Here is a 27,121-nt window from a genome sequence, read left to right on the forward strand (position 1 = left end):
TCTTTTAATAATTTTCATAACTTTTGCTTTGATTCATCTTATGTTGCAGTCTTAACAGGTCTGTTTTGTGTTGCATGTTAATAATGATTTTATGTCTGTCTGTAATGTAGACTTGGAGATGAATTGAACTGCATGTGTTCTACAGGGACTAAAAGAAGAATTTGGGTTTTATATGGATTTTGTATTGGATCTCAGTTAAATTCATTTCTGGGTTTTTTGTAATTTTGAAAATGCCTGAAGCAGCATGAAAGTTGTTGCTTATTTTAACAGAGACAAAAGGTGACTTACCAGCCCTATGTGAGAGTTACAAAAACCTATCCCTCTAATTTTTCCCTGTATTCCAGCTGAAGAGTTAGAAACTGCATGATTTGTTTGAAACAAGACACTTTAGGAAAACAAAGGGTACACTGACCATAGCTGTATTACTGCACTCTTTAAAGATGATGCTCTCAGTATCTGGTGCTTTATGGGCTTTAATATTTCTGCTTATCTTCCTTGGATTAAACTTGGAATGCTGTTTGGCATCTGAATTATTTTTCAAAACTAAATAAAAGGAAAGAAAAAAAGTTCTTCAAGCTGAGGCTTTGAATTTAATTAAGTTTAACCTTTTTTGGGCAAAAAGCTGCTCTTTTTTTACTTGGGTTTTTTGTTTTGTTGTTTGTTTTTTTTTTGTTGGGTTTTATTTTTAATTCTTTTTTGATCTCCTTTGCTGTTCATAATACTTAATTATTGCAGAATTTTCCAGGAAATAGCAGTGATGTGTGGAGTTACTGACACAGCCCGCTTTCCTGAGATATTAGTTAGCTCTAAAGATGTGACTATTCCCCAAGACAACTTTTTCTTCTTTCCTCTTTCTTCTTCCTTCTCATGTAACATTACAAGGCCTCCCATTAAGAGCCCTGTCTGTGCTCAGTGCAGTAGTGTCAGGAGCTCACTAAAACTGTGTGGGTCACCTCCCTCATTCACTGATTTTCCTTGGATTTAGGGACTATTATTAATTAGTATTTATTGCTTACCTATTATTTTGAATATGAAATTACTTCTAGTACAGCTCATGCACATGTTTGCATATATATGTGTGTGTATGCACACCCATGTACATGCATATAATTGGCATTTATGCAAGTTTAGGAATAGGAGACTTTGGATGTATGAAAATACTGATTTCTAAATTACTTCTCCTTTCGTGTCAGATTCTGCTTGGTGACTGTAGTTGATCTACTAGTAGTTCTTTGAATATAAAACATGTTCTGGCTGTGTTCTGACCTGGAATAAAATTTTGGCTAAGAGTAAGTGTAGATATTAAAGAAGTAAGAATTGAAACAGAACAAAATTTTGAAATGAGAAATGAGCACAGCTTTGTCAGGTACAAACATGAAATGAGGCACTTTTCCAGAATGCTGTCTTTGCTCTGTTAAAGCGGTGCTCTGTTAGATTCTGTTAGGGGTAGGAAAATGAACAATACAAGAGGTTTCTTCTGTTTTTTTTTAGTGCAGCTGTTACTTTGCTGACCTGTATTCCCAGCACCCTAATAAGGCAGTCATGCCATAGAGCTCTCAGTGAGCAGGTGACTTTAAACGCACTCGTCCCCCTTCTCCAGTGCCAACTGATGCCTTCTTCCAGCAGGACATGAAAGTGTTGTCAAGCAACCATCACCTGCAGGCAGTTGTGTGACATTTACTGTCCAAGTATCAGAGTGCTTCTGGCTGTCAAACAAGCCAGCGAGCATTGGTGTGTAATAGTCTAAATAAAGACGGAAGTGAGCTGCATACAAAGGAAGTGCTAGGAACAAATATGTAACATTGTATTAGAAAAATGCCTAAAACGAAAGCAGTCCTCTTTGCCAGTCTCACAGGAGCTGTTTGTCCTGAGTGCTGCAGCCCAGAGGTTCACTCTGAGAAAACTCTTAGCCATGTGTTTAAGACCCGTTAAGGCATCAAATTCTTGATGCTCTGCCACACAGGGTCATGGATGAGAAACAGGCTATTTGAACTGTATGTATTGTGCATACTAGGAGAAATATTTTCTAAAAGCTTGGTCACAATTAAGTTAGATGTTTACTTTTCATAAAACTCATTGCAAGTATGATCTCTTCAGATGTTTAGAGAATTCCTCAGTGACTCTGAAAAGAGCATTGCCCACTCCACGCTCATTAAACTTTCAAGTTGAAGCTTCCAGTCAAAATACAAGGTTTCCATGCATGTGTAAAATCTGTCAGCCTGCTGGGGTCACATGTTTGAAAACTTCCATTGCTTTATGTACATATGTGTGAATTAGTGAAGTATATCTGCTGCTTAGTCAGATTTTTTTTCTGTATGAGTTACATTTAATTTAAAAACTTGAATTAATATGAATTTTCAGTTGGTTATTGATAGAGATAACTGCTAAACCAGAATCGTTCCAGCTTCTACTTAGGTTCTTGAGAAAACAAACTGTCTGACTCTTGGGTTTGGGGTTTTTTTCTAAAGATGAACTTTATCCCTTTTATATCTTGCATTCTGAAACTGTTTTCAGATAAGGCATAGATTAAACAGCAGCATAATTGATTTATTCCCTGATAATGCAAAATGATTACTTTTTAGGGTTAAAATAAGCACAGAATCTGAAAAAAAAACCAACCCAACCCAACAATACCAGCTGACACAGTATGATAGACTTGACTTAAAAATATATGAAGTGTAGTTCAGGATGCTTGTGCCTTCCTTGACTATGGTAGAGAAATAAAAGCAGACCCATAACAACTTCAACACTTGTTTTCATTCTTTTGAATGAAAAGGTAGATGGAAATACAAAGCCATACTCATGGACCTTCTTCAGTGAGTTGGAGTGTCCATTTCCCTTGTTCAGTTTCAAACTGGTATTGAGGAGTGTACTAGTATTGCTCCTCAAAGTTTACGCAGAAGTCTCAGCACTGGGATATTGGTTTTTTTGTTTGTCCTCACCTACACTTACACAATTTCTTGTTACAGCTTTTTCTAGAAGGAATTTTGTGAACTGCCTATTTTATAACAGGAACTAGCATCTTTTGGCAGCTGTTTAAGTGGGAATAATTTATCTTCTATTAGAGTATTTCTGTGCATAACTGTTGGGAGAAGCTGTCAGCTATGTAGAGTGCAACTGAAAGTGTGAATTGAAGGGAACATGAGCAGCAAAGGCTAGACAACATTTCCAGTATGCAAAGAAAAGGCTTATTAATTCTGACACTTGTCTCTGTGGGAAACACAGCCCTACAGGGAAGAAAGGTTATGATTGTTTTATACAGTAAATTTCTGAAAGGTTTGTGTTGACCAGCTGTTTATGCTTCAACCAAAATTCCTGTTTCTTGCCACCACCACCCCCTTTTTTTTTTTTTTCCTTAGGGAATATACTATTTCCACGAGACTGAAGCAGTGCAGCAGTCGTTTCACTACAAGGTCTGTTAAGCTGATCAGCCATGAGACCTGGCTGGAATGCATAAGTCCCAAACAGTGACTAGTTTTAAAAGCTTTAACTTGTATACAATTTATGTCTTGTTGGAATTGAAGAGCAAGCTAAGACTTAACAGTACTGAGATAGCACGTGTTATTTCTCTGCTGAGTTCTGTGGAAGTCTGCAGTATTTGGGAGAGTATTGCATATTAAATATGAGTTTCTGTTAGCCACAATTAAATACTTCTTTTAATCATCCTAGATTATCTTTAAAGCTACTGTGTTTAAAAAAGGAAGTTATCAAAGATCCATAACGATTCACTGCTAACTGTGATGGAAAGCTGGTAATTGGAACTCTTCTTGGATATGTCTCCATTAGTGATGAAATTAAAATACAAAATTGAGTAATGCTTGTTTCTCTCTGAAAGCTTTGATACTCTTAGCATGTGGAAATTGCTTTAGATCAGAAAGCTTGAACAGCAGAACAAATTAACTGATACCATAGGTACAAATTGTTTTAAGTTCCTAAAGCCTCAAAATTGTCATCCTTGCTCCGAAGTCCTGCACCTTATGTTTAGCAGCCTCTTATATTGCCTTCAGCATCAACATAGTTTCCTTATCCCTTTCAGATTATCAGGGTGGCAGATGTGTTTTCAGAGTTGGGGTTAACAGAGATACAGGTTTTTTAATGGAATATTTATTTTTCCTTATCTTCAAATGTGCCAACTGTTGACCATGTGTCTTTGAAAACAGGATCAGACTGAATTCAAGAAGCCAAAGCTTTAAAAAGAAGTGTGAGACTTTCTCCAAGAGGAACCTTGAGGTGTAGTCTTTAGATGAAGTTAGGTCAGTAGTTACACGTTTGCTTCAAAAGCAGTACAGGAAAGGGAGAGAAACTCCAGCAGTAACCACTGTCTCTGTAGATGCTGTGGGTAAGCTTGTTTCTGTCCCAGGTGCTGCTCTTGAGAAAACAGAGCTGTAGGTGGATGAACTTGGTGAGCATGGGCTATTTCTCACCATGCATTCATGGAATTCAGGTTCCCAGAGTTGAAGGTTCCCACATTTTGTAGTGTCCTTAGTGTATGTCCAACGTTTTACTGATAACAGGCATACTGGTTTCCAGATAAATAACAGGTATCTGTGATAAAACAGAGCTCATATTTTTCATATGTGTGTTTTTATATGGAGGAATATATTTTTCTATATATTTTCCATACCTACAGATATTTTCAGTTTGATAAAAGAATTCACATAGCAGAAGAAATTGCTGGCTTTGAACTGTTTGTGCATGTTAATTTAGTCAACAATTCAAACTAGATACTAACAGTTTTAAGAGTACAAAAATTAACTGAATTTTTTTCTTTCTTTAAAAGTACTCTTAAGGTTTCTTGGGATGTGCCTACTTTTTTGTCATCTTTATAGACAAGAAAGCAGTATCAGAACATGAGTTCTGAAGATTATTGTGTTTAAATGGGTTTGATACTTTCAATAAGCTTTTGATCTATTTAGGTTGCAAGTATGGATCCTTCTTACTATAAAAAATTGATGTGGGATACGAAATACTTTTAAAATAGGAGTGAGAAACCAAAATTCTTTAGATCTGGTCCTGGATTCAAAAAGCAGAGGTAGAGCTCAAGCAGTTACTGAAGTAACATGTACATGGAACTGCCTATAACTTAAAAAGGCTGTCCTGTAAATTTCAGCCTGGGGAAGTTACTGTGATGGATGGATACTTTATAGGCATTAAGCGAAGTTTTATTTTTTATTGAAGGTCACTGTCAGATGTGCGCTGAGAGAAAATCCATTGACACAAGCAGCTTTTAAGCAAGGCAGTTTCCATTTTTTTACTTGAAGAAACTGTTGTTGATGTTAATTGTAAAAAATCTAAATCAATTTCAGTGAGCATTCCTAAAAAATCTTCCAATAACTTACACTTTAGCTAAAGACACTTCTGTTTAAGTCCGGAGCCTCATTTGTTAGTTCATTCAAACAGGAGCTTACCAGCCATTATTGGCCAGTATCTATCAACTTAAGAAATCAATCAGTGGTTAATAATCTGTCTCTGGCACTCTTGGGTGTTCAGATGGTATCTAACCCATCTGTTTGTTGCCTGCTGTCTTTGGAGGGATGACCTCAGGTCTCTGCAGGCACCTCTGCAAAAGGCTGCTGGAAAGAGCAAAATTGTGATAGACTCTTCCTTAGCAGAGAAACATTGTCTGAACAGATTATAAGATAGAAAAAGAATGAAGTTAGAGTTCTGTATTCAGTTCTTAATTAATTTAATTTGCTCTGTCTTGAGCTTCTCCCTACTGATAACTTTTCTATGAAGCTAGTCATTTTCCTTTATCAAAACCCCCTTCTTTAAAGGAGTGACCAGCAGCGATTCCACTGCAAATGGAAGCATTCTCTCCCATTTCTGTTATTTTGGGAAATACCCAGTACCAAAGTCTAAAGTAATATGACTGTATTAGAAATGGAGATGTTAAAATGTGGAATGAGCAATCAGAGGAGTATGTGACTTTCTGCGTTGCTTTACAGAAATATTGTCAATTCATGTAATTGGTACCAATTTATAGTAAGGGCAGCAAACAGTAGAAGAGCCTTGTTTGAGTACTGCACTTTTAACGCCTTGATTGGAATGTAATCTATATAAAAGCTGTTGGTCAGCATCCGCACAAGTGGTAAAAGTGAAAGTGGAGACATGTCCTGGAAGATAAAATTAATAATGGCATCTTCGTTCAGGATTGGTTTCTCCACTTCAGCATCTTTCATGGCAGACAGAAACAACAATTTGTGTAAATGTCCATCAGTGTGGTATGGCTGGAAGTATCATTGACTGTGAATGGGTTGACAGCAGCAACCAAAAGTGAGGCAGTTAGGGAGAGGGACACTGGAAAAAGATATCATTGTACCAAATGTCTTGTTTTTCTTTGGGTTTTTTTAGCTGGTGGTGTGGTTTACCATGTTAATTTCCAGTGCTTTGGATATCATATTAAACAAGTTTCATTTAAAAAAGAAAGAAGAGTCTGAGTATTGCATGAGCCATTGATTTCCATACATGTACTTGCCATGAGCCAAGAAATACATTTAACTTAGAGTCATGTATTTCAGTTTCCAGTAAATACTGGAACAATAATGTTGGCAGAGTGCCCCTTCAGTAGATGTTTTACTGGTTTTTGTTGTCTTTCTTTTTTCTTTTTGTTTTTAGCCACCAGCTAAATACCTCCTGCCAGAACTGACAGCATCAGACTATGGGAAGAAGTGTGTGGTCATTGATTTAGATGAAACTTTAGTGCACAGTTCATTTAAGGTAAGAAAATTCAAAAGCGATCTCTTGCAACTTGAATCTGTCCGTGAATGTTGTAGGAACTGTTAAGCCTCTTAAAGCATTAACCGGTCTTACAGGCTCTCCTAGGGTGCCTGGTAGTTCTCATTGTTATTTCAATGAGTATTCATCCTAATTTAGCTGTAAGGGAGTAACACAGACACTACTATATACTTGATTCTGAGAAAGTCACACAGACTGCAGTAAGGCCTGGAATAGTTACACTCTTTATAGCTTTAAATGGTAACTGGTCCCCAAGAACCTGTATTGTAACAGGTACAAAACTTGCTGCTCTGAAAACACATTTTACTTTTGATGTTTAAATGTCATAGTCTAGGAGAACGAAAACTCAGCACAGTTTCATGCTAGGTAGATACACCTCAGCCTAGTAGATTTTGACAGCAGTGATTGCTGTGCACTGTTGCTGGAGAAGATTGCTTTCCCTTTCAGGCTGCTGTCCCTATGGCAGTAAGTGTTTTTTAAGTATTTAGCTTTCACAACAGGAAAGCAATTAGCATTTAGCTGTTGCTGATGAGTCAGTCATCTTCTAGAAGCAACTTATATAATCCTTCAGATTTCAGCATGTGGTGGAAGTAGTGGTATTTTTCTATTGTTTAATTAAGGCTAAAATTAGAATAGAAGAATTCATAAATACAAGTAACTTAAATTGTCTCAGAGTACTGGTGGCATTTCTGATTAGCAGATTTCAAACATGATAAAGCATCTGCTAGTGTCATACTTTGAATGGAGAATTTATAAGAATCAATAGTAGATTTCCGTACCAGTAGCAAGCTCGAGTTACCACCAACTTCATTGTCTTCTAGTTTTGGTTGCACTCCATTTTTCACCGCTAGCATAAGCTCAACATTTTAATCTTGCAGTATTTAGTTGCCAGCATTTAAATATGCAAACCATAATTCATGTTGTGGTTAGAATTTGGCTACAGCCTTTGTTGACTTAAAGGAGACCTTATATGGAGATACTAGAACGAATATTTCTGTGCCTCAAACTGAAAGTAAGATTCTTCTCTGTCTTTATTGTGACTGATTGTATAGAACAATTTGTGGTGGTGTACAGCAGCCTCTTAACCTCACTTCCAGATCCTTGTCTTCTATACCCAGACTTGGACTAAAGAGTTTTTAGGGATACTAGAAACACAGCTGGTTTGGGAAGGGGAGGGACTGTGCTTTCCTAATAAAATAAGAGTCAAAAAGTAGGGAAGGAAAGCTGTATTTAAAAGTCCCCATATACATGAAAGTAATGAAGTATTAGGCGTGGAGTTAGCTGAAGTATAAAAGTTGCTTTCTGAATTTTGTGGGTAACTTTGTACTGTAATTTTTCTGGGTTTTGAAACAAAATGAGATTCAATTTAGGTGGCTTTTAATTTCTCTTTTTTAACCATTTTAAAGAAGTACGTACATGTTTAATGGTTGACATAGTGTAAATCCTTTCTTGCAGGATTGAGGCTTGCCTTTATTGCAGAGTGCTTTTTGTAACGGGCTCATTTTAATCATCCGATTTATTCAAATGATATTTAATGAGTATTTAAATGATGTTAAATAGATTTAAAAAAAAAAAATCAAAAGATCGTTCTACGTAGTCTTGAACACTGAGTAATTTTTTGTGTTAGGAAAAAAAATGGTCCTTTTTTGTGCGAGTTAAACAGCATTAGGCAAATACTGGAGTTTGTGCAGTATTAGAGTCTTAATGGCTACAATGGCATTATCTTAATGCGTGAAGCCCAGTAATGGGAATATGTAAGAGAAAACCAGGTGTCAGAGGAAATAGCTTTAGTTGTTAGTGGCTGGCACTATTGGTAATGCTGTTTGGGTTTTGTTTCATAAAGGGAAATACTTCAGATGAAGTAAGTCCATTGTGATCATCAAAAAATGACAATGGATTTCTAGAAGAGGAGTGGTTTTAATACCTATATGCACACTGCTCTGCCTTGAATAATCAATTTATTTTTGCAGTTCCTTTCAGGTTTTTGTGGGTTGGGGTTTGGTTTGGGTTTTTTGCCCTCCACGAGAACAAGTCTGCTCTCCCAGGCAGGTCCCTACTTAAAACCTGTAAAAGCATACATATATTTGTGAATTTTAGTACAAAAGGCTTTATTTAAAACACCTAATATTTTAAAATTCATAATTCTGTTATGAAATAGGCTTCATATTTCAAATGCAGATTTTTAATTTTTTTTTTTACGCAACCAGAGACTCAGAATATTTAAAGTGCTCTTTTATGAAAGCAGTAACATCTGAAGGAGGGTAATTCTTGTCTTTTTATGCCCCTGCATATTTGTGAAGCTTTAAGGAGATACTGGTCTTTCATGTTAAGTGCATATTAAAGGAATAAAGTTTGGGGTGCTTTGGCAAGAGTAAAAACGGCATAGATAGACAGTATAGTTATCATTCCCATCATAAAACAATAATAGAGGCAAAATTCATAACTTATTGAATCAAGGAGATGTAAACATGGTTTTGTATAAAATGAATTAAACCACATGCAAGTCTGGAATGTAGTCATATTCAAAACTGGCTGTGAAACTGTTCGAGAACATTTAAAACTCTGAAGCTTTTTATTAAATAGAAACTGTTCCAACAGAAGTGAAAATTTTCATTGGGAAATACATTGTGTTCTTTCACGCTCTTATCTCTGTGGTTCCCACTGTAGGCATGTACGTGCTTCACGTGTGCAACCCCAGAAACCTTTATCCAGCAAATTGCTGCAGAGTTTTCTACTGTCTTCCCATCATTATGAAGTCCAGAACTCCAGTCCATGCTCTCTTCTGTATGGCTTGTGCCAACAAGAAAGCTGCGTAGTACCTAAAGTACAAGTGAGGAAAGCAAATAGGTAGTTGAGAGTAGTTTGGTTAGTGTTAGTCTAAGGGCAAGTTTTATTTGCTAGCACAAATGAAGTTGTCTAAACAGAATGTGGTTTTCTCCAACACCTGGTTGGTGTTGCTCCTGTTAACTTTCAACACTTAGAAAGTTCATTAATAGCTGTAGTTTTATCAGTGGGCTTCAAAACCTTAGCAACTTGCAGTGACCTTTCCTTTTTCTGTTGCTACAGAATGCGTATCTTGCTCGAGGGAGTCATGCATACATAAATTCTTCAAGTGTGTGCAAGTCTCTTCAAAGTATGCACAGCCCTGGCACCCACTTGAAAACTGGTGCCTGACTTTGACAGTTCATTTGGGTTTCTTTCAAGATTCAGAACATTTTTGTGTACCTGTTCTGTGACTATCAGAGATGATGCAGAGTATGTTCTGTCTGAGGGGCTTCATAGTAGGTAACAGATTGGAGCCTCCCCTCTGTCCTTTTTAGAAGCAGAAAGGAGGGTATGTCTTGGAAATAGCTTGATGTCAGCTAAATAAAAATAATCTAGATTATATCTGTGTGTGTTTGGGTAATTCTTTAGATCATACTAGTGCAGTGGTCATTGACAGAATGGTGCTTTCTAGCCTCAGGTGCTCTGGCAGTATGATTGCCAGTATTGGTTGGTCAGGACAAGTAGATTCAGTGTAGCTTCTCATTTGCCTTCTGACACAGCAATTGCAGATGTCAAATCAAAGCATCTTCCTTCTTACCTTGCTACTGAGAGAGGGTGTTGCCTTCCATAGGAATCCTTATGGTCATTTTGTTTCTCTGCATTCTAAAGTCATTTTACTTGACCAACAGTTTTTCGCAGTAAGTCTTAAGAAATAAGTTGTACTGAACAGACTAGAAAAGTGGATTCAAGGACTTTGACAGACTTGACCTGCTCTTCCGTTTTGAATTAAAAATGCAGTTTTATGTGATTATTTTGATTAATATAGCATGTTCTTGAGGGATAATTTCTTGAGAATCAGTTAACTATGCAACTTAAGGCTTCTTGCAGTTCCTGGTCAAATATAACCATGAGGTATTACTTTTATCACTGTCTTTACTTTGAATTAATTACTAATTGAAGTCCCAAAGTAAAATAAATGAAGCACGTAGCTGAATTGCTTTGCCATCATCCACACAGACCTGAGGAAAGAGTTAATGCAAATAGATATTCTTCCTGGTAAGCACACTTGCTGGTAGAGTGGGGGCTATTCAAGCAGTAAAGTATATTACACTGTATGATGCTTCAAAATATGAGAAGAGGGAAGTTCAGTACTTGGTGAATACAGCTGTGTAAGGCTTCTGACTTGTGTGTGCAAAGGGTACACACACGGAGTGTATCTGTGTAATTGCTAATGCTTATAAACTTGTTCCTGAGAAGTAAGTACTCTTCGCTTTTACCCTCTCAATGTTTTCCCTTTGATTATCTTGGTTTTAATGTTGATTTATTTCCTTGTCATTCTTTCTAGCCAATTAGCAATGCTGATTTCATTGTTCCTGTTGAAATTGATGGAACCATACATCAGGTAAGTGCCATTGTTCCTTTATCATTGTTCTAGTAGTGGAATTGTCCTCAGTGTCACCTAGGATTATCTTTCTCTGTTTGCTGCTTTACATTCAATAGCTTGCCCTTTTCCAAAATACAAAAGCTATGTACCTTGGAATGCCTGTCATCCAGACAGGCATCGGTGTTTGATCAGGTGTGTAGTTTCTAACTATTAAATTAATTTTAACTTTTTCAGATTTTCAGAAATCTCTTTCAAGACTTTAACACTTGACTCCTTGTCAGTTTTAAAACATTTTCAAACAGGAAATGATCAAAGGATGTGTTTTCAAACATTGCTGGGCCTAGAAAAAACTACAAATACTGCATTTCTCATTCCCCCTCCAGAGAAATGGGACATAAGTTGGCTTTGATGTCAGTCATATGATTCATGTAATTCATGTGGACAAAGCATTATAAAAGTATTAAGGAAGAACATACATTTCTTAGGATTTGTGTCAGTCTTTAAATTCCATCCCTTTTCTTCCTGTAAATAATTTTAAGTTCCTCTGATAGGACTTTTCATCCACTTCAGCATCTTTAAAAGCTCTGCACAGTATTGTGAAGAGAATAATTTTTGTCTTACTCTTTAAGAACTTCAGTTGAGACTTTGTGAAATGGTTTTCAGTAAATGCAAAACACCCATAATTTGAAAATCAGTCCCCTTTGTGTATCATGGCTTGGTGTCTTTAATCAGTAGTCATTTCTGAAAACTTTGAATGGACTAAATTACAATGCCATGCATTTTACTCTTCAGACAGACATTAAAGTTCTTGTTGGAGACTGGTTATACAGGTTAATGTGAAGCTGAGCCTTTCTGGTATATGAATCTTGCAAATTGTTTGAAACATCTTCTGTTGGTTGTTGCAGGTTACAGATAATGCAGTTACTAAGTTGCAAATCTGCATGTGATTTATGGAGATTTTAAATATTTTTTAAAATGCTGGTTTTTATATGAATTACTTGGACAAATAGGTTCATATTTTGATTTTGGAACAATTGATATATCATAAAGACAGTTCATAGTTTTGTTTGATTTCCTGTCATGAAAACTGCCCATGTAAGTGTCACTCTTAAAATAATTACTAATACCAGTCAGTGGACTGAAACGTGTTTTAAAATGATAGTTGCTTTGACAGTTTTTACCCTGTGCCTGGTTTATGTAGAAAAAAATCAGTGTCTTGTGTACTTAAAACTGTAATGCTCACCAGAGCTGAATGCTTAATACACGTAAGTGATGTTTTGGGAGGTTTGTATTGTGATACTGTCTGTCCTCATTTGATGTGGGCTTTAGTTGTGATTGCTGCTGTAGTGCAGACATTTTCTCTCTTAAAACTCTCTAGAATGCTTTTGAAAGGGAATTAAATAGTTTGCCTAACAGTTTTGAATGGTTTAGGTTTATGATCATTCAGCTTGTCAAGATTATGTATTTGCATCTTGAAACAAAACCCAATAAAAAGACTCTTTGGGCTATACAGTCAAGCGCTTTAAAAGCCTGTTGCTTTTCCCTTCCCTACTGCAAATTTTGAGATTCTTCACCAAACATAATGCAGTTAGGCTCTCAGGATGCCTGTATGGGGCGCGGGGGAGAATTAAAAATGGTCAAAAGGAGTGGATTTGTGCATACCCTAAATGTGAAGAGGAGGCAGGATGCTCTTGATGGAGAAGGTCAAGTGAAGTTAGTCTCTGCTGTGCTTTGCTGGAGACTTCCTATGTAATTTTCAAGGAAATTGCTGAATCACTTTGTCTTTCAAGTTCTAAATCGCCAAAATACGTGAATATCTTGGTTGCATCTGGGTGGTAAAAATTAAGTTAATTGTAAGGAATTTGTGATCCTTCAAATAAAGATAATTTATATGGTATGCAGAATAGGTGAAGTTTTGGATTCCTGTGTTTGTAATAACCCTGCAGGCTAAGCAACGTACTGTCATCCAGCAGCCTTTTGGGGCTTTTTTAACTGTTGCAATCCAAAGGGCAAAAGTGGATGTTCTGGCTTAGCCTGATGTGCGCTAACACAGGCCAGAGAGCTTTGACAGCTGGATCCCACTTGAAACCTGCAATTTTTGATTCATTTAGGGCATAAAACCCCCAATATTAACAGTCTTTATCCATCAGAATGTCATATGTATAATGCTTGTCTGTTTTCTTAAGCAGTTTATATACTCAGGAGGTTATTCACTGGCATTGGGAAATACTTCACCTGTTTACAGTATCACAGGGTATGTGAAGTGTTGTGGGAGCGTACTATTCATAGTGCGTATCCCTACCTGCTTTACCAGTAAGCCTGGTATCTTACCAAGCAGATTGCTTGACAGACTGTTGTGGTACTTGAACTCTGCCTCAGACAGAACCCCATGGAAAACAAATGCAGAACACCATTTCAGAAGTGCCCATTGAGAAAGAAATCTTAAATTACATGAGATTCTTCGGATCTTCTATACCAAAAATAGAAGTCATAGCAAAATCAGTTGCTGCATGCTTAAAAGAGTTCTGAAGACTGAGTTATATAAGGACTTTAGTTCATGGTAAATATTGTCATTTTTTGTTGTACAGCAGAGGCATTCAAAGGGCTGTCTTTAGTCTGGGGAGCTTATTTTCCCTTATATCATGTGTAATCCATGGGTCAGAGAGACTCTTGTTCTTCTATAAGGGGGACAACTGAAATCATTGTCTTAAAGGGTGCTTGGATAAACCAGCTTCCCTACATTAAAAAATACTTTTGAGAACACCCCTTGTGTCTCTCCCATCTTTCTTTCTCCAGCTTAATTTACCTTGCCTTTAGAAATTATTTGTCATTTTATTTTACAAGGAAATAACTTGTGTGGTGGCACCTCTCATCTGTTATGGGGCTTCAGATGCCTGCAGAGACTTTGCCTGTCTACCCGTCTGCAGAGCAGCTAAAGTTACAGGAGATGAATCCCACGCTTTGTGTTGGAAATGATGGCACAGATACAAAAGGGCATTTCTAATGCAAGCTGACACTCCTCTGGCCAGTTCTCTCATTTCTCTTTGGGTTCTCTGAATAAAAGGAAATCAGAGCTGGTCCCCTACTCAACCAAATTGTAAGTGAGAAACTGTGGGAAGTCCAGTGAAATATGTTGCAACTGAGAGTGCTCTTTAGAGGAAACGTATTAAGGGTGAAAGCAGTGGCTGGAGAAAGATATTTAACCTGTTTGGTACCCTTGACATAACTTCTGTGAGAACGCAGCCTCTCTTTTGCAGCATGCTTCCCATTTAACAAGTGCAGAGTAATCACAACCCCAGATTAGAAACCATGTGTTAAATATAGCATTAATCCCTGAGGAGTAGAGGTTCGTGAAGTGTGGTTGCCCTTTGTCTTCTGTCCAAATTCACTTGCAATGCCTTTGTCTCTTGCTGTTGGTGACAAAGAGTGAAGAGGGCAGCCTAGAGGAGTTTGATTTGGTGTTACGTGGAATTTCATTCTTGAATGTAGTTTGTTTACTGAGTAAAACTAAGTTTTAAGGTTTTGGTGCTTGCCTTTTTAATGGGTTTTTTGTTGTTTTTTTCTTTTTAATTAACAATTTCTTATTTTCAGTTGTTGAAAGTTAAATGTTTGACATGTATACTTTGACTATAATGTACAAAATGGTTTTTATTGGTGGGGGAAAACACTGTTCAAATAATGAACTTCCTCTCTATGAAGGACAGAATTTGTGGATTTTCTTACAGAAGGCTGTGGCCTGGTTCAAGTAATCCAGGATAGGCTGTATCCATTCTAGCTGGCCTATTCTTGGTTACTTGCACTGGGAGGCAACCAAAACTGTGGGAACCAGAAAGACAAGGCTCAAGGACGCGTTAATTTCAGCTCACTGTTAAGAAGATCACCCAGCCCACAAAACAGGAGAGTCCAGGAGCTCGAGTTGTCATTGGCAGATTTCTTTGTCATTATTGAAGATTTTGTTACTGTAAAGCTGGTTTCAAAAGGCAATTCCTAGTGTCCTAATTAATTGATTAAAATCAAGCTGGGTTTCTCTTTCTGTTTTACAAATACAGTCTTTTTAGGTTAAGACTGCTTTGAGGTATAGAAAATGTATGTGGAAATACCAAATGCTTGAAAACAATTAAAGGTAATTACTTGTGCTCTGCCATTAGCATCTCTAAGTACAGAATCCTGTGAAAACATGCCTAGTGCCTGATTCGTGCCTACATTTTAAGAGCAGGGCTTATTTTAAATCTATTTTTAAAAAAGATTGTATTGCTCTGAATTCTTAGTGTGATAAGGAAGAAATTAGTGAGTGTACAATACAGGAAAAACTGGAGTTGGGGTTTTCTTTAATACCCTGAAGACAGTATATAAATCTCAGAAAAATGCCAGGAGCCAGTTAGTCTAGAGACTTAACTGAAGGCATCAGGCAACGGAGGAAAAAGCCAAGCCACAAATAACCATGCGGCATTGAGATTCAAGTCCAGCCACTGACAAAGTAAAGGGAAAAAAATTCGAAGTGAGGAGGAAGAGGAGAAAAAAGCTGCACTGTCAGCTGAAGAAAGCTTTCTGTGTGAAGTAAGCCAAAGAGATTTTGTAGCCCAGGATACCAATACACTTGCAGTTGCTTCCAGGGTCTAAGTAGGACTTCTCAAAAAAAACTTCAAGGAAAATAAAGGAGAATAACCAGAGTATTAAGATCTGTTGTTCTGGAAAAAAAAAAAGAACCTGCAAATATTTGCATTTATAAGCCTATATAAGCCCACTCCTGTCTGCAAGCCCGTGGTTAAGGTGTTCTTGGTTTGTAGCTACTGGGTTGATATACTATATGCTCTCCTTATGGGGGAGGTGAGTTATGTTGCAAGCAGCAAAGTTCATATCCTTGGTTTGGAGTTTGTAATTACATTCCAAGTGGAAATACTTTACTGACAGAGGCATAGATAGGGATAGGGAGAAAAGAGGAGAATTCTTTTGCTGTGGCTGTAAACACTAAGGTTTTAGAAGGGAAATTAATATTAAACTGGCACTTACTGTCCAAGACTGACTTTTAAGGCTCTGTGTGTCCCTTTTGTTCCCTAAAAAATAAGGATATAATTTAAGGCTGAAGACTTAAGTACTTCATTAGGAGCTGTAGAGTTGTGGAGCAGCTTGCATCCTGCTGTCTTTGCTCTTACAACTGGCAGGTGGGATAGTCTCTTTCACAAATACCCAGATGCAGAGGGACTGCAATTGTCTTTCTACCTGTGTCTTTAAGTTCAAGATGTAATTTGGAAAGGAAATCTAGAGAATAACTTCGTGTAGTAAGTTTTAACTGAAAAATTAATTGCATTGTTATAGGAGAGGAAATTACTTGTTTTATGTCTAGTGAAATACAGGAAAGTGCTGTAATTATTTGGAAAGAGAGTAGTGTTGGAGTACATCTGTTAACTGCCTTTAATTAATAACATGTTACATTTATTTGATTTGTACTACAGTTTTTTAAAAAGTACAAAATAAATCTTGGGTTATAAATTATCTGTATCAAAGTTTGAATGTATTGTTTGAATTTGAGGGGCCAGAAATACTTCATAGAAATAAACTTGAAGCAGATAAAGTCTTCATGCTGTGAGCTGTATGCTACATAAAATGGAAAAGTAATTAACATTTCTGCTTCTGTCATGAAGGTACAGCTCTATCATACATGCCTTTAATAAAACTTTGCTTTCAGAATTAGGTTTTCAATTTCAGTTTTGCAACTTTCTTTCTTCTTCTGCTAAAGGCTTTTATTGTTGCATTTCAGTTCAAGCTGGCATTTCCATATTTTTCTCCTTCAGGGTTTTTCTCTGGGTCCCTGATGGTTTTTACCTCTTTATTAATATGAATCCAGTAAAACACATACGACTAATCTAATTCTACATATGAAAGAAAGAAATTCCTGGAATTGCATCAGTCTTCAATTCTTCCTGAAGTCAGTTCTATGCCAGGCTTCTCCACTTGAGATTTCTAGTATTAAGGATTACTTGCCAAACAGAGAAGTTAAAATGCGGCTGGTGTTCTGTCAAACTTTTAATCCAACTGCAACAACAGAGATAAATACTATTCAAGCAGACTCCCCTCTTTAGCTTCCCACTATATTGTGACCTATTTCTGAGCTTTCTGAGCAGCAGATATCTTATCTTGGTATTTTCTGTGAACACAAATGATCCTGCTTGCTCTAAGAAGAGAGGCAGGGAGGCTCTAAAATCTATTAATCATGTTGTTGAAAGTAGGCAGCCAAAAGCTGCTCGTATGGTTGTCAATGCAGAAAGGCAGTGTAGTGTTGCTGAAACCAAGCTGTTCCAGAGGGGAGAGATCCTGAGTATTTGCCATCTTTCTGGCAAGGTCACGGTAGAAGATGCTGTAGACCTTTGCCACCAGGTTTTGAAAGCATCATTTGCTAGAAGTTCTGCATGGTGCTGTGAAGGTTTTTGATGAAACCTCTCTGCAGAGCTGGTAACTGTGTAGTGAGATACGGTATTTGGCACCTGGCATGAGAAGAAAAAAAAAAAGGAAGAATTAGTCACAGGAAGAAAACTGTTCCCTATTGTGCAGTTCCTGTCTTTATAGAGGTTTCATCTGATTTATTCCTTCTGTAAAGCTCTACAGGACTGAAGACACCAGCACCAAATTCATTTTGGTTGAGAGATCTGAATCCTTGTTTTTTGAGAGGCCCTACTGTCACTCTTTGCCTTTAATGAGATTTTTCAAGAAGCATCACTCCAGATGATGCACAGTATTTGCAATTGCATAATCAGCATGGGTCTTGGCAGCCTGTGCATTCAAATTTCTCATTATTGGATGTCTACCTTTAAATACTTTTTTCTTTTCATCATTTCATTTGAACTGCTTCCATGTTGACTTTTGTTTCTTCAAGCGTTGGATTATAGGAGTGTATTGTTTTGATTATTTTCTCTTTTCTTTCCTTTTACCTTAAGGACCATTTGACCTAAATAGTCGTTATCATTCCAGGTTTATGTATTGAAACGACCACATGTGGATGAGTTTCTTCAGAGGATGGGAGAGCTCTTTGAATGTGTACTCTTCACAGCCAGCCTAGCCAAGGTTTGTTCTGCTCTTCATCTCATTAGCCCATTCGGTGCTGGTCAGCGGACTTCTGGTTGGGTTTTCTATGGATAATTATTTCCACAATTGGTACTATCTTAATTTTTCCCCTTCTTTTCTGCTTCTTTGTCTGGCAGTGTGTACTTTGTCTGCTAGTGTGTGGGTAAGTGTTTCCATGGTAACCTCATCACATATGGGCTTGTCTCATAATGTAGCCTCCATGCATTGCTCATAATGCCAATATGAAAGGCTTACACAAGTTACCATGGTTATAGTGAGAAATTAGAACAAATAGCGTGCGAGTAAAGCACCGTATTAAAGCTGGGCATGAAATAAAACACACTGTATTTAATGCTATCTACACGATCAACCAGTGATTCAGAAATTCACTGCATCTGAAAATTGAAATATGTTTTTGTTCTGTCAAGGTGCAGTTGCAATCTGGAGTTAGAAAATTAGACATTTTGCAAAGCTTGAATCATCAACAGGAATATTTTGTGCCCTCTGGTCTCCAGTAGCAGTAGTACCTCGTAGGTAGTTTTGTGGTAGACATGTCTGTAGTAGACATCTTAAATTCTTCACTTCTTTCAGTGTGTTCTATTTGTGGTGTCTTGTTTGTAAAATTATATTGCTTGTTTCTAAATAATACTGTAACATAGGAAGCTTTCACTTCACCTAGTGTAGAGGTGGTGGAAGGGGACAGGACCCTGTTTGATCTGCTTTAGTGCCCTCTTATCAGAGAACTCTTCCCTGCAATCTGTTTACCATGTTCTGTTCAGTCACATTGTGAAAATCCTAAAAAAGGGAGCAATTTCATACTGCAGTTACATGTCTGGCAGTTTTCATAGTCAAGAAAGATGATTGATTTTGACATCAATTTTGTTTCTCAGTTTAAAGTACAGGAAAGTGATAACTACTATCCTGCAAAAAATAAGTTATAACTACCATTTTCAAGTACATGGTTATTTCATGTTCTAGTTTATTTGGATATTTTTCTTTGGGCAGTTTATATCAATTGTTGAATTTGAAGCTGTGCCTCACTTAAAGTATCATCTTACGTATAAAATGAGAATTTGCAGCTATTGTGCATGACTATTTTTCCTAAGAATATCTTTGTCTGATCTTTTATGGCCCAATTATGCAGTTTGGTGATCTTAAGATTCTTACTGACCCAGTCGTTCCAAGGGTATTATTTGCTAAAGCAACATCAGGCTGAGATGCATTCATTGCAGTTTATCTTCAGAGGCACGTAGAAGTGAATTGATTCTGGAAATGAATTCGTATAATTTTTCTGTTAGCACTGGCTGATTTTATGGTAATGATAAGCAGGATCTCTGGATCCATCAACTTCTAGGTAACTCCTAGCATAACTGTAAGTTGGCTCTAAACAAAACCCAATTGATAAATCACAGAAAGCATTAGAGTGCAAGTTAGCCTTCCATAGAAAGATAACAATCCCACTTTTGCATTCTGTCTCTATTAATCACTTCAGATTTGCAGGCATGTAAGTTAATTAACGAGCAGGGAAGAAATTGAAGAAAGGACATTTTATCTGAAATTGTGTCCCTTCTTTTGCGTAGTTGTGTGCATTAGCCTTATCTCCACATTGCTAACTTCATGTTTCTAACTTCTATTTTTAAGTATGCAGACCCAGTAGCTGACTTACTGGATCGCTGGGGTGTGTTCAGGGCAAGGCTCTTTAGAGAATCCTGTGTTTTTCACCGAGGAAATTATGTGAAGGATCTGAGTCGACTGGGACGTGAGCTGAGTAAAGTTATTATAGTAGATAATTCCCCTGCATCTTACATCTTCCATCCTGAAAATGCAGTAAGTATTCTTACTATTCGAGGTACTCAAGCATTACTTTATCTTTCTCATCCTTGCCCAGACTTCCTGATTCAGAAAATAGCCTTTCAGAACGCTAACATGTATTCGTTTCTGTATTTTCTTAGACTGCAGGTAGGTTCTGTGTTCACTGCCAAGTGGTAAAGGACTAGGGCAAACTGATCTTGACAGTGTGTCATAATCGTGACTGTCTGCTTTCAGTTTTAGCTATTGGCCTGAAGTCAGTTTTTAGGAATACCAAGCAGTGTAGAACCTGAAAAACTAAAGTAGCTCTAAAAAGCAAAGCTGCCCTCCAGCATTCTTTTGTTCTTTGGAATGGTGATTTCAGAAATAATGGCTTTTGGTACTCCATCTTTTTTTCATTATGTGAAATAAACCTTTTTATTAGACAAGATAATTAATGCTTTACTGGTTACTATCTGAGTTCTGTATTCATAGCTAAGGGGAATTAAAAAATCAAGATCCTGTTGTGGTGGTGTGCTTCCCTTTTAAGTATTTTTGTGATAAGTCGCTTCATGATTAGAAATGTTAGTCAACAAGTTCATCAAGTTTTAGGAACAAGGATAAAAGGCAAGCAGCTGTACTTCAAGGGAGAATAATTTGGAGCCATGCACATTTTAACTGTGTTTCGTATCAGCTCCAGAAGCTGTGGTGAAATGGTCTGGCACTTGTTCCACCCATTGCTCCAGTCAGTACAGATGTTCACATCTGTTTTGTAGCTGCTAGCATAGCAAACTGGAACTCCCCTTAGATCTACTGACTTTTAAACAACCAGGCTGTGCAATGTTTTCTTTGATGTTTCTAGGCTGCCTTTTCTGTGAACTGTTTAATGTAGGAAATTCTTGTCAGGAACACCATTTTGCATGGTCCTGCCACTCTGGGATAGCTTTTTTATTTTTAACACGAGCTATTTATCTTGAAGCAGTCAGTTTTTAGGATCAGATCCTAATACTGTGGTGCCCTAAGTGATCAGGTGAAAACATCTTTTTTGTTGGTGCCACACATGGCTTTAAGTTGCTATTTATAATAACCAGGAGCTGTAGCCGTAATTTATGTTCATGCTTAAAATTAAAAACCTGATCCAGATCATCACTTGCCATCTCAGAATTCAGTGCCAGGAAAATAATGAGCTGTAGAAATTTGGGAGATGAAATTAAAGGCCTTTTCAGAGTGATTCAGTCATGTATAGAAAAGTGCTGCTAGCTAGCTGATGTTCAAGTCTCTGCAGAAACCAGAGCTTGTAACAAGATCCAAGATAGTCTTTAAAAGACCTCAGTATACTTCCATAGTAAAGATACACAGAACTCCTTCCCTAAATCCAGCCCACATATTTAAGAAGTGTTATTATGTACGTTATTTTCTGAACCAACTTGCAAGGTCTTATATTTTAATCGAGAACTGTTCCGTACTCACTGTTTTAAGTATTTCCTCTGCAATGTCATGCCAGAAGGGGTTGCTGCTGCATGCCTATGTTTAGTGACTCACACTGATAATACTTAGACAGGAAAAAAAACACTTGCCTGTAAATAGTGTCAGTACAGCTTTGTAGCCTGTATCTTCCTTCTAGTTTATTGTGAATAGAGTATCAAGGCTGCTGAGCAAATTCAGCTGTCCAGTGTTGGGTAATGCAGGTTATCTGGACATATAGAAGGTCAGCTGTATGTCAGTTGTTTTACAGTTTGATTTGGAAGGTCAGCTATTTTACAGTTTGATTTGGTGGACTTACTAATTAGATACCCCTGTGAGGGTGATGAGGCACTGGCACAGGTTACCCAGAGAAACTGCGGCTGCCCCATCCCTGGCAGTGTTCAAGGCCAGGTTGGATGGGGCTTGGAGCAGCCTGGTCCGGTAGAAGGTGTCCCTGGCCATGGCAAGCAGATTGGAACTAGATGATCTCTAAAGTCCCTTCCAACCCCAGACAGCCCTGTGGCTTGAACCTGGTGCATGGCTTGAATGCTAATGACCAGCACTTTGCCTTACTGTAATGGCAGTGAGTATTACAGGGCACCTACGTAGGCAAAACTAGTGTGTTCTTCACATCATGAAGTCATCTTAGTATTTGCTGGTTGCTTTGTTTCAGGTGCCTGTGCAGTCCTGGTTTGATGACATGACAGACACAGAGCTGCTAGATCTTATTCCTTTCTTTGAAGGACTAAGCAAAGAGGAAGAAGTTTACAGTATGCTTCATAAACTCTGCAACAGGTAGCCCTTAACTTTGACTGACTTCTGCTACTAGCAGATAGAGGCTGCCTCCATCTTTTTCAGCTCTTTCAAATGTAAGCTTTGGGGAGGTCACCCCTGTCAGAAGTGCTACTCTTGATCTTCCTGTTACATTGGACACGAAGGACAATCATGAGTGATGCTGTTAAGCCTTCAGAAGCCTGACTCCTATGGTCATGTGTTCAGACTACTTTTTTAAAGGAAAAAAAAAAAGAAAAAGAAAAAAAAGAAGCTATTTTAAATGGGACTCTTTTAATGAATTTCATAAATGGACATCTTTTACTGGATCAGCTTTTCTTAAAACATGCCAAAAAAGAAGCTTGTATTTCAGCAGTTGAATTTCTCTCCCTTTCTTCCCCTCCCACTATGCAGACAATTTTACCCCCCTGCTTAGAGCAGTTGACCTGACTCTGAATTTTTTCTTACAGAATGAAGTGCCTTTTTGAATGTTATTTTAAGATAAAAATTCATTTTTGTATAAGACGTATTTCCAGACATCTTTTAGTCTTGTATTGTCTAAATGCTTTAAAAGGAAAAAGGAAAAATTTTATAGAGCACTGTAATATATAACAAAGGAAAAAGTTGAAACAAAGATGCTGGGTTCCTGTCTCCACTATGACATTAAGTTGTATTACATTTTGTCATGCTCAGAAGGTTTCAGCGTTTGTGGGAGGGGTGATTTTGGTTAATTACATGGTGGTTTCACTGATAATTTTGGGCACAGTTTTGAACATATCTGCAGTTGTTTGAGTATTAGAGAATAATGGAATTGAGAAAATAAGGTGGCTAATAGATCTAAAGCACCTTTTATTCTAGACAGATGAAATTCTATTGTCTCTGCTTACGCACAACTGCCATGCCTCTCATTTTTTTGGAAAACCATTATCTTGGGAGAATGGGGAGGAGATCTATTTATTAGTTTTAAGATTCTTTTCTTAAAAAAAAACACAAAAAAAATCTGGGTAAGCTGGATCTGTATTGAGCTGTTTTGAGTACTATTTTCTTTTAATTGCTGCTACTGTATACTCACCAAATGGAGTTGACCATCGGCTGTTAAACTGTTTTTGCCACTGTGCCTGTGCTATGAAACATTTTATGTAAGCTGCAGACTTGGGCAATAAATAAAATACAGGCTTCATAACCCACCCCAATGTATTAATCCTATGGTATCTGATATACCAGAAAATTCAGTTAAAGGTGACCTGTAAAAGATTATCATTTTTTTAGGATTGGTTTTGTTTGTTTTTGTTTTTTTTTTTCAGTTGGGATGAAGCCCTCTCATTTCTTTGGTATATAAAATTGCAGAAAGCATTTTTCCCACATCTCTGATTCATATTCTTCTTCCCCAAGGTGTATGGTGCAGATCAGTAGCTTTATTGAGTCTTGCTAAAAGGGCAGAAGTTGCTAGCCTGGACTAAAATCTGTCCTCTGGCTTTGTGGTTGAGTAAGTCTCATCTCTGAATCTGAGAACCTGCTTAGCATCTTCTGTAGTGTCATAGATCCCTTTCAAAAGAGTAACCTTCAAATATTTTATGCCTCTGAAGAGCAAGGCGTGCCTTTTTTTAATCCCACTTACCAGTGTCACCTTTTAATTATTGTACGCACCAGAAATCTACAAACATAAAAATTGCAGCTATGTTGGCTGTTCTCTGAGAAAACTAAGTGGTGTAATTGGTGCTTCTGATTAGCCTTGTGCTAAATACTGAATAGTAGATCCCCCTTGGACTTTTCTGTTTTTCTCAAAAAGTCTTGACAACTTGGAAAAACATTTTTGCAGTGGACTTGGAATTACCATCCTTGTCTAAAACGGTGGTGAAGCAGCTTAACAAATTCCTTCATAGAAGGGCAGGCCAGCCTACACAGGCAGTGAGTAGGTTGTCTTAGGTGCAGTATAAAACCGAAAGATGACTTTGGCCCCTTGCAGGGCAGTTGTGCACCAGCTGCACGCTGTGTCTGGTAGCGAGGGATGTTAGAGGCAGTCCCATGACGCTCGTGAGTCTGTACGGCATCACCGTTCTGTTTTCTTACCAGTTGGCGTTACCTTAGTACTGTATAGTTCCGTGCCACAACAAAACTGTCACATTAAAAAAGTACATTGATAAAAAATGAAAAATTAAAAAAGAGAAAAAGGACGTATGGATTCTGGTTAGTCCATTAACGTTTACTTGCAGTTTAAGATTGTTTAATTTTGTATTTGACTTCAGAGTAGTGAAACTCTAAGCTGCCAAAAAGTTGTTCTCTGAGCAGTATTTTCAACTGTGTTTGTAGCTTCTAGGCTTCAGATACAGTTTGCAGGGAAGTATTCAGGTTGTAGTTAGTTGTGCAGGTATGATAGGAATGGCTGAAAAAATTCAAAGATCTCTCGCTAGCATTAGACCAAACAATCTTCCAATTAGACAGTAAATAACCCCACCGAGACACTACCATGTAACGGTTGTGACCTGTTGTATGTGAGACAAACCATGTCATTAGTTTGCATTTATGAAAGCAGCGATTTCATGAACCAGTTGCCTTAAGTCTGTGAATGAATGTTGATTATTAAAGTGTCTTGTATTGTTTTAAAATACACATATAATGGGCAACTGAACTTCTGCACCAGCTTCTGTAGGAATGGTTCTGATGGTGTTCTCTGCTTGTTCTGTAATGTTTGTTTGGGCTCTTGAAATTGAATTTCAAAAAAAATTTATTTTAACTTAAAATGACATTTGTTGGAAATGTAAAGGAAAAACTTAGCAACGGTTTTGATCTCTGCTGGTATTTTAAGAGTATTTTCTGTAACTTCTGATGAAAAATACTGGTGTTTTAACTCACTCCCATTGAAGTAAAACTTGGAGTGCTCTGCAGTCAGGTTTGAACTTCCCTGGGTTACCAGATTTGGCCAAAGGGATCAAACTGCCATAGTGGTTTATTTTGACACTATCATCGTACTTGAAATTTCAAGTGTTAAGTTTGCGTGACTATACATACGCTATATAGTTAAGAGTTTCTAGATTTTAACAAAGCAATATAGTTCTGTCCATAAAGTCAGAAAATGAGTGGAATGTTTGTAAAATTTGCAATACGGGTATTTGATTGTATTTTAAATAGGAAAAAAATACTTGTTTCCTAAAGCTCTTGCATATTTTTAAGTGCAGTTAATGCATGCAGGTCACCAGGGCTGTTATAAACCCTGGGTTTCAATTCTATTTCTGGATATTATAGAAGTATTAAGTTGTCTTTTCCAGTTGGTCATTCTCTTCAGCTAAAGAAACAACGCTGCCTGGCCTGAAGTTCTGTTGTCCTTTTTATGTTGGGTTAAAAAAGGTTTTTTGCCTGTATAGGTATTTTTAACTTAAACTGTAAGGCAGAATGCCTTAGATTCTTTAAATTCAACTGAAGTGTTATGATTAAATTGCCATTTGTAAACTAGGGCTGTGCACAGAATACTTGTTAACCACCAGGAAGCGTGGCAGGTTTTGAATGGAGGAGCGTAGCAAATGTACAATGTTGCTGTGTTCATTTAGGTAGCTTTGGAAGAATAATTTGTCTGTTTGTTTTGCCCTTCAATCTTTTCTTTGAACAGCAAAGCTATACATGGAAGAAACTCAACACCTGAAGACATTTGGTTATCAATGTATGCAATCACTTTATCACAGCATGATTTTGATTAGACTGGTTGGGGACAATAAAGTATCTAAATGATAGTGGTGTGTATGGATGTTGCAGCTTTTGAAATTTCAGTGTAAAAAAAATCTGTAGCTATATAATTTGCAAACACATAATCTTATGTTTTACAGATTCTTTTTAAACTAATAAAACACAGTACCGCACAGCCCTATTTGTAAAACGAAACCAAGTTTGTGCCTCTGATTTCCAAGGTGCTGTGATGTTGTTATGCCTTTGTGGGGTGAGGAGGGCAGGTGAGACTTGCGTGGAGCAATTGCTTAAAAATCTCTGGGCTAACTATGCAAAACCAGCTGTCAATTTTCTGTTTCACATTATATTGTAAAAACCCAGCTGATTTCTTTTTTTCTCTTCATTCTTGTTAATGCTTTATTTGGAACTTCTTAACAGAGGAGTAAGCAATGGAAGTGTTTCCTTTTTTTCTCTTTTTTTTTCTTTCTTCTCTTTTTTTTCTTTTTTTTTTTCCCCTAATAATGGAGCTGTTTACACTTTAATGCAATGAACAATCCAGCAATACTTGAGAAGCACTACAGATAGTGTTATGAGTGTTTTCAGGAAAGAGAAGTGTTGTCAATCAGGTATTGAATGGTTTCTTTACTGTCACAAATAAAAAAATTTAACAATATAGTTACTTGTTCATGTAATACTTCTCTGGGAAAAAGAGTTTCTGCACTTCTCCTTCCATAATAGGCACTGCCCTAATTTGAGAGGAACTGCATTCCTGCTAATGCACATCCACGTTAGATAGTAAAATCACCCATTTCTCTTCCTCTCTCCTCCCCCTCTCCTCTTTTTAAGTCATGTATATGACTCCTTATTGAATGTCCTGGCACCTGCTTGTGCAAACAGAGCTGGTGAACTGCTGATGAACTCAGCTAAATAAATTGGTGGTGGTGACTCTTGCACATGTTCCAGCTATTTAGATCTCTTGGATGAGATCATACAATAATTTGTTCAAGTCTCAAAGCTGTGTGACTTCTTTTGAAGGGCTTCTTCAGCTTCTTGAATAGCTGTTCTTAACATCAGTGCCATACCCAAGTGAATATCTGAATAAAACACTTTATCTGGTTGGAAAGTCTATTTTGGGATTTTTTTATCTGACACAGTAAGACTTAGGCAGAGCCTTCCTTTCTAGGAAAAGGCACGTATTATTAATGCTTTATGAGCAGTAAACCTCAGGCCTGTTAGAATAAGCAGCTGGATCAAGATAGCACATTACTTGCAATTAAA

At 37.3% G+C, this 27,121-nt stretch overlaps 1 protein-coding gene across 5 annotated transcripts in view; it reads left to right on the forward strand.

The window, feature by feature from the left end:
* Window positions 1–26,199, forward strand: part of CTDSPL (CTD small phosphatase like) — an 81,994-nt gene extending 55,795 nt beyond the window's left edge. For 3 of the 5 annotated variants that reach the window (XM_061354791.1, XM_061354790.1, XM_061354792.1), the window contains 6 exons: window positions 3,360–3,413; window positions 6,616–6,717; window positions 11,066–11,122; window positions 18,071–18,163; window positions 19,805–19,990; window positions 22,089–26,199. In XM_061354791.1, coding sequence (XP_061210775.1) covers window positions 3,360–3,413; window positions 6,616–6,717; window positions 11,066–11,122; window positions 18,071–18,163; window positions 19,805–19,990; window positions 22,089–22,214 — 618 coding nt within the window. In that variant the 3' untranslated portion in view covers window positions 22,215–26,199. The remainder of the gene's footprint in view (window positions 1–3,359; window positions 3,414–6,615; window positions 6,718–11,065; window positions 11,123–18,070; window positions 18,164–19,804; window positions 19,991–22,088) is intronic. The other 2 variants (XM_061354793.1, XM_061354794.1) reach the window with 1 other exon arrangement.
* The last annotated feature ends 922 nt before the right edge of the window (window positions 26,200–27,121 follow it).

Source organism: Neopsephotus bourkii, unplaced genomic scaffold (genome assembly GCF_033783945.1).
Source record: "Neopsephotus bourkii isolate Nb327-2 ecotype Australia unplaced genomic scaffold, CSIRO-AGI_Nbou_v1 NB_745, whole genome shotgun sequence".
Taxonomy (NCBI): domain Eukaryota; kingdom Metazoa; phylum Chordata; class Aves; order Psittaciformes; family Psittacidae; genus Neopsephotus; species Neopsephotus bourkii.